General features: G+C 52.9%; 1 protein-coding gene across 1 annotated transcript; it reads left to right on the top strand.

Moving 5' to 3' along the window:
* The first annotated feature begins 2,836 nt into the window (after nt 1-2,836).
* LOC135999911 (olfactory receptor 14J1-like) lies at nt 2,837-3,769 on the top strand. Its single transcript, XM_065653487.1, has one exon. The coding sequence runs from the start codon at nt 2,837-2,839 to the stop codon at nt 3,767-3,769; it is 933 nt and encodes a 310-aa protein (XP_065509559.1).
* The last annotated feature ends 9,190 nt before the right edge of the window (nt 3,770-12,959 follow it).

Below are 12,959 nucleotides of genomic sequence, written 5' to 3'. Positions count from 1 at the left end.
GGCACCAGCCCAGCTCTGACCTGCCCCAAGGAAACCTGGTACCAAGTGTCCAAGAGCCCATGTGTGCAAAGGCTTTGCTTCAGAGCACTGACATGACATGGCCAAAGATTGCTGAATGTCTCTCTAGTCCTAGGAGTATAAAATCAGAATCAAATGGCTAAATTCCCTCAACTGAGGATATTCCTCCCCAAACTTAGAGAAATTAGATCGTTTCCTGTAACATTCCTTGTGTCCTGTCTAATGATGGGAGAAGAAAAGATGATTCTCATATCAATTTATTTTTAAATACAAAGAACACAATGCTGGAAGGAAGTGTCTGTGCAAAAGAGAGAAAATCTACATCACTGATTACTTGAGATTGTTTCAAAGGCTGTTCCCCTGGAGCCCCAGGAACTCCTGGAGAGAGCCGCGAGGGGCCAGAGAAAGGGACATCATGGCTGCTCCTGTGCTGCTGAGCTGGGCTGGGCTCCTGGGACAGAGGGAGCTCATGGCAAGCGGCAGCGCTGCAGAGAGACAGCTCTGCCCAGGAGCAGCTCCTCTGCAAAGCGCAGCAGGGCTGAGGGCTCTGCCTGCAGCACTGAGGGGACAGGAGCCAGGCACAGAGAGGGGAAAGGCAATGTAAGGTGTGAGGTGGCTGAGGGCTCATGGAGAGACAAATCTTCACAGTCCTAACACGACAAGTCTCTGCGTGTAGGACAATGCAGCTGCATTTCCAGGAGGGATCTCCTAAAGCTGGCACATGACACAGTTTGCAGGATCTGTCAGGTCTCTCTCACACTATCTCTGTTGTAGAGAAGAACACACTCCAGAGCAGAGCTTCCCTGCTGCCCTGTCAGTGGGAAAGGGCATGATGGCACCTTCTGCTGAGGGTGACTGCAGGGGGAGCACCCAGGGCTGCCCAGGGCTGTGCTGCAGAGCAGGGTCCCTGCACCCCAGGGCTGTGCCGGGGCAGGGACTCTGCCGCCTGCCAGGGTCAGCGCTCAGCCTGCCCGGGGAGATCCCAACAGCACTGAGGGGAGAAGCTGTGGGGGGAAGGAGGGACCGCCGGCAGGGCAGGGTCCTTCTGCTGCTGGGTTCTCCGTGGTTCAGGGCTGCTCACAGCTCCAGCTCACTGCAGACTACTTCCAATTGTATATGTCAAGCACAAGGTCTATAGAGTTATTAGTGTAGATATAACGAGCTTTCCTGAGTCTGTCCTTTCAGTTTCCTCTTCCAAGACTGGGGGGAGGGAGGTGTAGGAAAGGATAAATGCAGAAGGAGGTCTCAAGTTTTAACAAGTCACTGAAACTCCTGAACTGCAGCTCTGAGGGACCAGCACATCTGCCAGAAGACTCGGAACATCCCTTCAGCCACTCCTCTGCCTATGGACAGCAGCAGCACCACATCTGCTGAACCCACCAGCCTGAGGCTGACCTGTCCTGTTTTCCATGCAGCAAACAGGAAGAAGCCCCCAGGCAGTGCCCTGCAAACAGGCAGGATCTGCAGGGCCCGAGTGAGGGCACAGAGGGTGGGATGGTCTGTGAGTGCTGACAGGGAAAAGACATGGACAGGGAAACACCTCCCAGGAGGAAAATCTCCCTGCAGCAAGGATATGATCTGGGAAGGAGAGGAAAATGAAAACAGAAATGTTGTAGGAGGGAGAATGCGGGAAACTCTGTACGAAGCCCTCCAATGCAGATCCCTCCTGTGAGCAGCCCCCTCACCTCCTCTCCCACCCAGCAAAGCCTCTGCCCTCAGGGCCGGGGGCTCCAAGGCATGAAGCAGCTCCTGTGCAGCCAGAGCTCCAGTTCCCTCTGCAGAGCACAGGGGCTGAGAGCAGCTGCCCGGCAATGCTGGTGTGTGGGAGGTGGCTGCACAGCTGGGGAAGGGTGACGCTGTCTGAGTGCCCGGCTGCCTCTGCCCTGGCCTCTCTCACACCCACCCTCACCGCATTTTCCTTCTTGCTCCACTGCTCTGGGTCACTGCTGTTGTGATCTGGTTCTTGCTGTCAGGCTCTCTGGGGATGGGAGTTTCAGCTGCAGTCACAGCCTGATCTTGTGGGTCCTTTCCTGCAGGTGTGTCCATGGGAACACGTGTCCCAGCTTTCCTCTGACCTGTGGGGTGTGGGCAATGCAGTCTGTGGGGCTGGGGAATGAGCCCTGTGTGTCCTGGAGTAAATGTGGGGTACTGAGACCTTGGGAAAGGGTTAGTCATGTTGTGGCCTGAGGTGCATCCTTCTGCTCTCAGCAGTGCCTGGTGGCTTTTCAGGGTAACATGGCAGTGTGATCAGCCTCCATCTCAGCAAGGTGCCAGCCCAGGGCAGCTGGAGCAAGACAGAGGGACGGAGCAGCTGCCCTCACTCTGCACTGACCCACAGGCATTCTCTTGCCTTGCAGGACTCGCTCTGTTCTCCCTGAGCGCAGCAGAAATGCTGAGGGTTTATGACACCCAACAAAATCTGCAGTGACCATGAGGGGACATGTAAAAACCCTGGAACTCCTAAACCTCATTCACCATCTCTTTTACTTACCACTGGGAAAGAAGTGCTGACAGCCCTTCTATGTTAGCAGAACCAGGACAGTCCCCACCGTCCCCTGACTGCACTTCAGCAGGGCTGGGCTGACTTAGTGAGATCCCGTGGGCAGAGGCCCTGCTTTTGGTTGCACATTTGGCCAGCACCAAGCAGGGCTCCAGCCACATTGTGAAGAAAGTTCTCCTAGAAAAAGAAAAGGGTGTCTGTGTGTAACAGGGGAGGGTCTATGGGAGTTGGTTTGATTATTGTCAGAGGACTTTCCCCTGGCTTCTCACCGTCTTTTTTTTTTTTCTCATGACACTGCCCCATGCTCAGGAAAAGCAAATGTCCAATGGCAGCTCCATCACCCAGTTCCTCCTCCTGGCATTCTCAGACACACGGGAGCTGCAGCTCTTGCACTTCTGGCTCTTCCTGGGCATCTACCTGGCTGCCCTCCTGGGCAACGGCCTCATCATCACCACCACAGCCTGTGACCAGCACCTGCACACCCCCATGTACTTCTTCCTGCTCAACCTCTCCCTCCTTGACCTGGGCTTCATCTCCACCACTGTACCCAAATCCATGGCCAATTCCCTCCAGGACACATGCGCCATTTCCTACACAGGATGTGCTGCACAGGTCTTTTTTTCCTTTTTCTGTGGTACAGCAGAATATTGTCTCCTCGCCATCATGTCCTACGACCGCTACATTGTCATCTGCAAACCCCTGCACTACGGGACCCTCCTGGGCAGCAGAGCTTGTGTCCACATGGCAGCAGCTGCCTGGGCCACTGGGTTTCTCAATGCTCTGCTGCACACGGCCAATACATTTTCACTGCCACTGTGCAAGGGCAATGCCCTGGACCAGTTCTTCTGTGAAATCCCCCAAATCCTCAAGCTCTCCTGCTCAGATGCCTACATCAGGGAAGTTGGGCTTCTTGTAAGCACTGTCTGTTTCACTTTTGGCTGTTTTGTTTTCATTGTGCTGTCCTATGTGCAGATCTTCAGGGCCATGCTGAGGATCCCCTCTGAGCAGGGACGGCACAAAGCCTTTTCTACGTGCCTCCCTCACCTGGCCGTGGTCTCCCTGTTTGTCAGCACTGTCATGTTTGCCTACCTGAAGCCCCCCTCCGTCTCTTCCCTATCTCTGGATCTGGTGGTGTCTGTCCTGTACACAGTGGTGCCTCCAGCAGTGAACCCCCTCATCTACAGCATGAGGAACCAGGAGCTCAAGGGTGCCCTGTGGAAACTCATATCTTACTGTTTTCTGAAGCAATAAACTGCCCATCTGCTTCTACATAAGAGTTTTAATGTAGCTAATTGCAGGCCCAGCCTGTCATCTGGATTTTCTCTTGTTGGTTGGGTTTTTTATTGCGATAATTTTGTCATACCCTTTCTAATTCTCTCTCTGCTTTTCTTTTATAACCACTGGCTATGTAAATGAGGAGCCGTGCTCTCCTTGTCTCTTAAACAAAATAAACATTCCTGTACTACCTCGTTTTTCACTATATCCTTCCTCCAAGGCCTTTTTGGAGGTTCAGGGAAAATTCCTGTGTGGGTGGGAGGAGGGGAAAAGAGTCCAGCCTGGCAGCACTGCCAGGGAGCACCAGCGCTTGGCCTTCCAGAGCTGTTCTCATTCCACTCCCACACTCTCCTTCTCATCCCTTGTGTTGGTGCAAGGCCTGAGTGCTCTGGCAGCCTGGTCACCGTCCTGCTGTGTGTGAGTCCTGTGAGCACAGGCAGGGACAGGCAATGGGCACTGCTGTGACAGAGCTGGCCTCCGTAACAGTACTTCTGTAAAGAAAAGTGATGTTCACAGGGCAGTGCCTGAAGGCTTAGGTCTTTTTCAAGTTCGTCTTAAAAATATGCACAAGAAAGCAGCCTGCAGGTTGAAACACCAGTGTACAGCTGAACAGTGTGTGTGTGCAGGGCTGGGCACACAGCAGTGTCCTCTCACAGCCAGGCCTCCTGCCAGAGACCTGCAGGACCAGCAGAGCAGGGTCTGGGCTGTGCCCCTGTGCACTGGACACCCTGAGGAAGGAGCCTCAGGTCAATCATCATGCACTGGCCCCTCACAACCACCATTGCCAGCACTGGCTTCTCACCCACAGAGGTTGTTTTTCCCTCCATGGATGGACACTGAATGAATAGTTCAGCAGTCCGAGTTTGTATTGTACAGATGAGATGTGAGCATGCACATCATGTATGTGACGTGACATGAACGCGAGTGAGCACAAACACCATCAACTATTCCTTGGGGTTCCATGAAGGCCTGTGGCACAAAGAAGGCCTTGAGGTCACTTCATATTGGGAGGAACACCCCATGGGAAATCACCCGAATGCAGCCCTGGGATGTGCTTCCTTTAACTGAGGTCCCCGTGTCCATTCCTCATGACGTGGGACATCTCAGATGAGTGCAGAGCAGGGTGACACACCACAGGGCTGAGGTGTCTCCCGTCCCTTGGGAGTGGCAACAGGAGGCCAGAGAGACACTGTGACTCCTGCCTCTGTGTGTGAAAGGGACGGACTCTGTCTGTGAGCATCCCTGGGTGCATAAGGAGTCTATGAGGCCAGCTCAGATGTGGACACCTGACAGAACCCTGACATTTCTGTGTGTGACTCCAGGAACCAACAACACAGGCCCAGTGAGACTGATCTCAGCTGCCTTGGACAGGCTCACTGCAAGTGTTGCTGTCTGCTACGTCACCCTTGCCCATGATTCTGGATTGTGCTCTCATAAGAATCAGGGTAATTAGAAAGGTTCTGGGGTCTTTGGAAAAGGCAGACATCAAAGCCATGTTCAAGAAAGGCAAGAACAGGCATTGGGAGAATTGCAGATAAGTCAGCTGCCTCTGTCCCTGGGAAGGGGATTGGACACGTCCTCCTGTAGAATGCGATTTTAGCTCTTTTGAGGGTGATGCAAAGGTGGGTGGAGGCCTTGAACAACCTCCCTTGGTTCACCCGGCCTTGAGCAGGACAGTGAGACAAGATGAGTGAGACAAGGGCTCTCTTCAAGCAAGGCAAGGAAGCGAGATGGATGTCTACAGCCTGCAGGGAAAGAGGGGCAGGTGCAGGACTGTGTAGAACACGCTTCAGTCTTGGTCAGGTCCTGGGGGCTAAGGAGGGGGATGGATGGGTGTGGTATTTTGAAGGTCAGTTGGGTCTCAGACGCTCATAATCCAGTCAGAAGCGTGTGGCTGTGAAGGGGACTGTGGGGTCATTTCTGTCTCTGGAGGTGACAGCCCAGCAGCAGGGACATGGCTGGGAAAGAACCTCGGCCTAAGTACCCACAGGCCCTACCCAGGAAGAGGCCTTGGAGACGGGCTGTCATGTCCATCCCACCTGAGTTCATGATGGGACAGCAGCATGGACATGGTCGTGTCTGTCAGAGAAGCTGAAAGGCCAGCAGCAGTGCTGGGATTTAGAAGATCATGGTGAGGTGACTTCTCTCTGGTCAAGTGCAAGACCACAAGAAGACTAACAGGTTGGGTTCCCTGCTTGATGGGCAGTTTCTGAGGTGGTAAAGCTTTCTCAAGTAGTGGGAAAAAGCAGCAGAGAAAAAAAAAAGCCACCAAGTACAGATTAGGAAGTGGAGACTGGTTATCAGGAGGAAGAAATGTCCCTGGAAGGGCAGTGCCGTGGTGCAAGAGGTCACCCAGAGGGAGCTGGATCAGCCCATGGTTTGTGTTCCAAAGAACAGCCAGTGAGGGTGCAGACACATCAGTGAAGGAACAGAAATGCTGGGGTGAGAGCAGGTGGGGAAGGGAGATGGGTGTCTGCAGCCTGCAGGGAAAGAGGGGCAGGTGTAGGACCATGTAGAACAGCCTGTGGTGGAGATGGCAAAGGGTGCTGGCAAGGCTGGAAGGCACCAACAGAACCCAGGTGTCTGTCTCCTTGGCCATGGCAGTTGTCTCTGCCACTGAGGCCTAGGAGAAGACATGTTGTCCCAATGGCACTGGGGCCTCGTTGCCTCCTTGCAGCCACATGGGGAAGCTGGAAGTTGTTGTACCAGTGTTGTCCTTCCCTCGGCCTTGCACACCCACATCCCACGGTCCCAGGAAGAGCCCTGAGCCGTGTGTGAGGGACAGGATCCCCCTTCCCATTGCCTGGAGGTCATGGCTTCTCCTTTCTGCTTCAGAAAGCAAACCAAGGGGTTTCTCAGCATCAGAGCCACCTGCACAGGGCCTTGGCCTCCCTGTCATCACAGCCTCCAATTATCTGCTCTAACGAGTCTCTGGGGAGGCTTTGTCAGGAACAGCCCTCAGTGGGGCCCATTAATGCTTCAAGGAACTTTGAGGTTTTGCTGTTGATTTTGGCTCCTCGAGAGCTTTGTTGAGTCTCTTCTCAGTAACTGATGTTCATGGACTCAGACTCATATACTCCATGGGCTCATTAAAATGTTTCGAGCTCTGACAAGCCATGTCTCTTCCATCATTTTCTTCAAGTATTGAAGACTCGTAGAGGTAATTAGAGAAGTTTCAGGGGGGCAGGTAAAGAGGATATTTAGGATGAGCACTAGGAAGAAGTGAGAGAAGAATTCTCCCATGGATACTGGTGCAGAGTGTCTACTGAGGAGGTTGGACAGGTGGGAAAAGCAGTCCCTTGAGGCCAGACACAGGATGGCCACCCTTGCTCCTCACCTCTCCAACCTCCCTGTTTCGCTCATGGCCCCCTGGCAGTTACATCACTTTTCTTTACATCAGATTTTCCACTCAAGTTTGCACCTGATTGTTACAGCTTCTCTGCATGAATTACTTCATGCTTTCCTTAGAGATCTGGATTTAAATAGGCACAAAGAGGCTTTTTTAATTGGCAAAAAGCAAAAAAGATAATGAGAAAGAAAACACAACAGAACATAATGAAGAATAAACTATACTCTATCGTTAGTTTAAGCAATTTCCAGTGAGGTCCATCACCACAACTGAAGAGTTGCCTACAGGGAGTATGAGAGCGACGGCTGAAAGACAATTCAGCTTTACCTGCCTGAAGCTCAAAGCAGGGAGAGAGGTGAGAGGGATCTGAATGAGCAAAGAGTGAGAGGAGAACCACCTCTGGAGAACAGTGGAAAGTGCAAATGTCGAGACAGGCTTCTGAAGAGGTGACTGCATGACATGATGGGTTGATTAATGACCAGTGGAAACATCTTGAAGGTCATGGAGATTAAATACACAGCATGACTGACAGAGCTCTGGCAATGTAAGCCCAGGAAAAGGTCAAGATTTCTTCTCACACAATGAATCCACATTCTGAAAATTCATATTGAGATATTCCACTGATATTTATGGAACATGTTGAATCATCTCAACTGACTAAGAAGTTGTGGGGATTTTTTTTTTCCTGGTTTTTTTTTTTTTTTTTTTAGGTATTTAGTGCGGTTCTCATGTTTTCAGGCAGAACTCCATGGTCTGACCATAAGCCATCAGTGCAAATCTCTCGAGTCCCCAGTTCACCTGAGGTATCTGCCTGGGACTGGCAGTTGTCAGAGAAGACTGATAGAGCCCTGTTGCTTCCGTCTTGTACATCTGTTTTTTTGTATGCTTAGTTAGATAAGTTTCAAGAATGTAGTTAAAGAGTAAGGCATGTAAAGAGCACATAGAAGAAGTGATAGAGGAATTCTCCAGTTGATATCAATGCAGACTGTCTCCTTAGGAGGTGTGGACAGGTGGGAAAACCAGTCCCGTGAGGTCCATCACTGTATGGACAACCTTGCTCCTCACCTCTCCAACCCCACCATGTCTCTCTGTTTGTGCGGTTGGCTGTATCAGTGGAAAATATATATCCATATGAGACACATATGGTTTAGATTCCTCCCTGAGCAGGTTTTAGGTTGACAGTCTATCCAGAAGTTCACCTTGGATTCCTGAATCTACACAGACAACTCAGAAAAAGGCAAACACACACAAATGAATGATTCTGGGATGGACAGTTCTTGAGCTTGAAGGTCACAGAAGCACAAAATATCTCAAGTTAGAAAGGACCCATAGGGTTCGTTAAGTCCTCTCGGCACTTCACAGGACTACCTAACACTTAACCTTATGACTAAGAGTGTCAGCTGGACACTCCATCAACTCTGAGAGGCTTGGTGCACTGACCAGTTCCCTGAGGATCCTGTTTGTGTGACCATCAACCTCTCAGTGAAGAACCTTTTCCTCATGTCCCATCTGAACTTCTCCCGACAGAGCTTCATTCCATTTCCTCAGGTTCTATCACTGGTCACCAAAGAGAGAAGATCAACCCATCCTCCACCACTGCCCCCCTTGAGGAAGGTGCAGACGGCAATGAGATCCATCCAGCCCCAGCCGCGTCCCATGCAGGGTCTGCAGACAGCCCTGCTCTGGGCTCTCCTAAGCTCTGGGCAAGAAGAGAGGCCGGGCAGGGCTGGCTGTTCCCTGACACAGGCACCGAGTCCCGCAGGAGGAAGGAGAGGGACAGAGAGCAAACCTGACCCATCAACTGGGGGAGTGGCCAGTGCTGGAAATGGCGACAGGAGAGACAAAGGTCCTGGGCACCTTCCCAGTCTGTCCATGCACCAAGGGACTCACAGTGTTGGTGTCTGAACAAAAACTGACCCACATCCTCAGCCCAACCCTAGAGAGTAAGAGCACCAGGACAGGTGGAGAAACAGGGAAGAACACGGCAGTGCTCCTGAACAAATAAAGCAAGGACGGAAAGGCAGATGGGCATGATGGGAAGCCTTCTCCCTACCCAGCTGTGCTCACTGCCACTCACATGATGTCACGATAGGGCAAGTGCTTTTAGCACCTTTTTTGTGTACCACCTTCTAGGAACCCTTCACCTGCAGGTCCAGCTGCTGAGGTGGTGACTCATGCCCTGGACCCCATGGCTTTGGGGCAGAGGCCCTGCTGGGGAGGAGAGGAGACCAGGGGGTTGCACTGGGAAATGAGTCTGCACTGCAGAAGATAGCAGGTGGGTTCCTGAATCCCCTCCCCAGCATTTCTGGTCCCAGCACCCTCTCCCTGCCCATGTCTCTGCTGCCTGGAGCTGTCCCTGCTGGGAGCTGCATCTCTGTCCCTGGGTCTGCTCCCTGTCACTGCTCATGGAGTCAAACTCTCCTGCTGTGTGCTCAGCTCTGTCCTGCTCACACCTCCTCGCCCCGGGCACTGCCCAGGGGCAGCTCTGTGTGTGCAGGCACTCAGGAGCAGCTCAGACAAATCTTAATGAGAACTGGGGCCTCAGTTGCCTTCTCCAGGGCAGAGAAATAAATCCCCATCTCCCACTGCCCACCCAGCAAATCAAGAGTGGAAAAAATCAAAGCACAGTATCTGGAAAAAGGCTGCCTCAATGTTCTTCGCAAGGACCCTCTGCAAGTGTCCCAGAGTGAGCTGGATCTGTGCGCTGTCTCCTCTCAACAGCAGAAGGACCCTGCCCTGCCGGGGGTCACTCCTTCCCCCCACGGCTTCTCCCCTCAGTGTTGTTGGGATCTCCCCGGGCAGGCTGAGCGCTGACCCTGGCAGGCGGCAGAGTCCCTGCCCCGGCACAGCCCTGGGGTGCAGGGACCCTGCTCTGCAGGACAGCCCTGGGCACCCCTGGGTGCTCCCCAGCTTCACACCCTGCAGCTGGGAGAAGGCAGCTGTCGTGCCCTGTCCATGCAGGGAATCCTTGCTGAGGAACAGATCCTTCTCCTCCACACCAGCCATGGGATGTGCCAGCTCTGGGAGATAATTGCAGGATCCTCATCTGCACCGCCCTGCACACAGAGACTTAGAGTGTTAAGGACTGTGAAGATTTCTCCTCCAGTGATCTCTCAGCTGTCTCACTACCCCAGACTGTGTTTCCCCTCTCTGTGCCTGGCTCCTGTCCCCTCGGTGCTGCAGGCAGAGCCCTCAGCCCTGCTGCGCTTTGCAGAGGAGCTGCTCCTGGGCAGAGCTGTCTCTCTGCAGCGCTGCCGCTTGCCATGAGCTCCCTCTGTCCCAGGAGCCCAGCCCAGCTGAGAAGCACAGGAGCAGCCCATGATGTCCCTTTCTCTGGCCCCTCTGGGCTCCCCTGTGGTGTTCCTGGATCTCTGGGGGAATGTCCCATGAAACGCTGTGAAGTAATCAATGATGTTTCTTCCCTCAGTACTACAGAGACACTTCTTTCCTGCAAAAGCATTGTTCATATTAGAAAAGAATTTGGGTGTGAGAAACATTTTTTCTTGTCCCATCATTAGACAGGACACCAGGAAGATCATAGCAATGGATGTAATTTTTCCAGGCTGGGGGAAAGAATAGTTGAAGGAATTTAGGCATTTTATTCTGGTTTTATACTCCTAGGGCTAGAGAGACATTCAGCAACCTTGGGCCATGTCATGTCTGTGCTCTGAAGCAAAGCCTTTGCACACATGGGCTCTTGGACACTTGGTACCAGGTTTCCTTGGGGCAGGTCAGTGCTGGGCTGGTGCCACAGCTGGGGTGGTTCAGCCCAGATGGGAGGCAATGTCCTCAGCCAGGGACCTGACTGGCTGAGCTGGAGCTGTCAGTGTTGCAGACAGAGCTGTGACACAGACGGAATAAACTTGCAAGGCAGGGTGGCGGAAGTTAGTTCATCTGGTCTTCAAGGACAGCAGCCTCCAAGCACAGCAACAGTCCAGATCAAAACTTGGTCTAGCTCCGTAAGGCAATTCAAGGGCCCCATAATGAGCTGTTACTACTTCAGGAACAGTTCAAGGAGAAACAAAGACACCGTGTGGCCACGGATGAATTTAATCAGGGAAAGAATTGAGAATTTCTGTGTCCTCTTGTCCTCCCTCCTCACCAGCAAGTTCTCCCAGGGTGTTCCAACCCGAGCTGGGTTTGGCACCCGTGACCCCACGTACCAGCTCTCTGCTGTGCTTTCTGACCTCATGGACCCTCTTCTCCTGCCTCCCTTCTGCTGCTGAATCCTGTTGTAGGAAACAATCACCTTGCCAATAGAATAGGCCTGGGCAGGATCTCTCAGCAAAGCATATTTTATAAATGGTTTTACAAGACCGGGTGTTCTATCCAAAGTAGGTACACAGAACAGGGCAAAAAGCCTCCGCTTATATCCCCCCCAAATCCTGGCTGCAAATTCCCTCCCCTGCTCCCCATTGGTTGGGTACTGCAGAGTTTACCATTTACAGACTACCCGACGCCTGCCTCAGTTTACCGGTCTCATTCATCTAATTCTAACAACTCTCTAACCTTCTTGATTTAATTAAAATATGGATTCCTGGTTACCCTATCTTTGGTTACCCTATCACTCAGCTTAACTTTTTAAATACAGTAATCAGTTTGCATTCCAGGATTATTTCAAAGAGACTTTGTTTTACATTAAGGATTCATAGTCTGATGTCTCTCAGTCCTCCCCCTGCTGGGGTCAGGTGCCAGATCAGTTGTAAAAACAACATTCCTCCTTCAATGGCTCCTTACAACTCGACCTCCACATTGAAACAGAAGAGACAGCAAGACGGGAACACACAGCACACAGCTCCCAAAACCCCATCACAGAGACTTCTCAGAAAAGGGATTTTACCAATTGCCCCAAAACCCTCATAGAAGTAAACAGCCCATCAATGACACACGCAAGGCCAACAAGAGTTTGTTTTTAATTGTGGCTTTGGCTTTTCGGCCTGCTGGTGCCCAGGGAGTGTTTCTGAGAAGCGATCCCAGCCGTGGGACGCAGGTTGCAGCTCCTCCTCGAGGGGTCTGTGGGCAGGCGGGCCGGCCGGCAGAGCTGCCCCTGGCTCTGGAAGGGCTCTCTGAGCTCTTCCTGGCCAGAGGCAGCACTGGCTGCTGGTGCCCTTGGGGCAGCTTGGTCCCTGCTGGGGCAGCTTTGGTGCTTCCTGGACTCTTCCTCCTCCTCTGCAGCATCACAGGCTTCAGATGCTGTGTCCTCCCTCATCCCAGGCTGCAATCTGCCTCTGTCACCACTGGCTGTTTTTCTGATTTGTAACTTCGGGGCACTGAAGCCTTCCTGCTCCTCCTCTTCTTCCCCCTGTGTGCTGAGGGGTCACAGTCTGTGATTTCCACAAACTGGCTGTGGACATCATAGCACCGCCACGGGGATCTGCTCCGCTCCCTCTGCCTTGGCTGAGGTTGCTCCTGAGCAGCTTTGGGTGTGGAAGGACACTGGGAGATGCTGTTGGAGGGTCCTGGAGCTGCATCATCCCTTAGGGCTTGGTCACAGCATGGAGGACTTGTTCTCCAGCTCCTTGTCCTCCTCACTGAGCGATGCTGGTCCGTGATCTCCAAAAACCGGCTGCGGAGATCACAGCCCCGCCGCGGGGATCTGCTCCGATCTCTCTGCCTCGGCCGGGTTTGCTCCTGAGCAGCTCTGGGGGCAGGAACGGACTGGGAGCTGCTGCTGGAGGGCACTGGAGGTGCTGGTGCAGACTGGGAGCTGCTGCTGGAGGGCACTGGAGGTGCTGGTGCAGACTGGGAGCTGCTGCTGGAGGGCACTGGAGGTGCTGGTGCAGACTGGGAGCTGCTGCTGGAGGGCACTGGAGGTGC

The sequence above is a fragment of the Caloenas nicobarica genome, chromosome 30 (assembly GCF_036013445.1).
Source record: "Caloenas nicobarica isolate bCalNic1 chromosome 30, bCalNic1.hap1, whole genome shotgun sequence".
Taxonomy (NCBI): domain Eukaryota; kingdom Metazoa; phylum Chordata; class Aves; order Columbiformes; family Columbidae; genus Caloenas; species Caloenas nicobarica.
Note: the sequence above shows the minus strand (reverse complement) of the source record. Positions and strands in the feature narration are given on the sequence as shown.

Bases quoted from the DNA above. Each gene is read 5' to 3' on its own strand.
- LOC135999911 (XM_065653487.1), top strand. From the start codon at position 2,837: ATGTCCAATGGCAGCTCCATCACCCAGTTCCTCCTCCTGGCATTCTCA.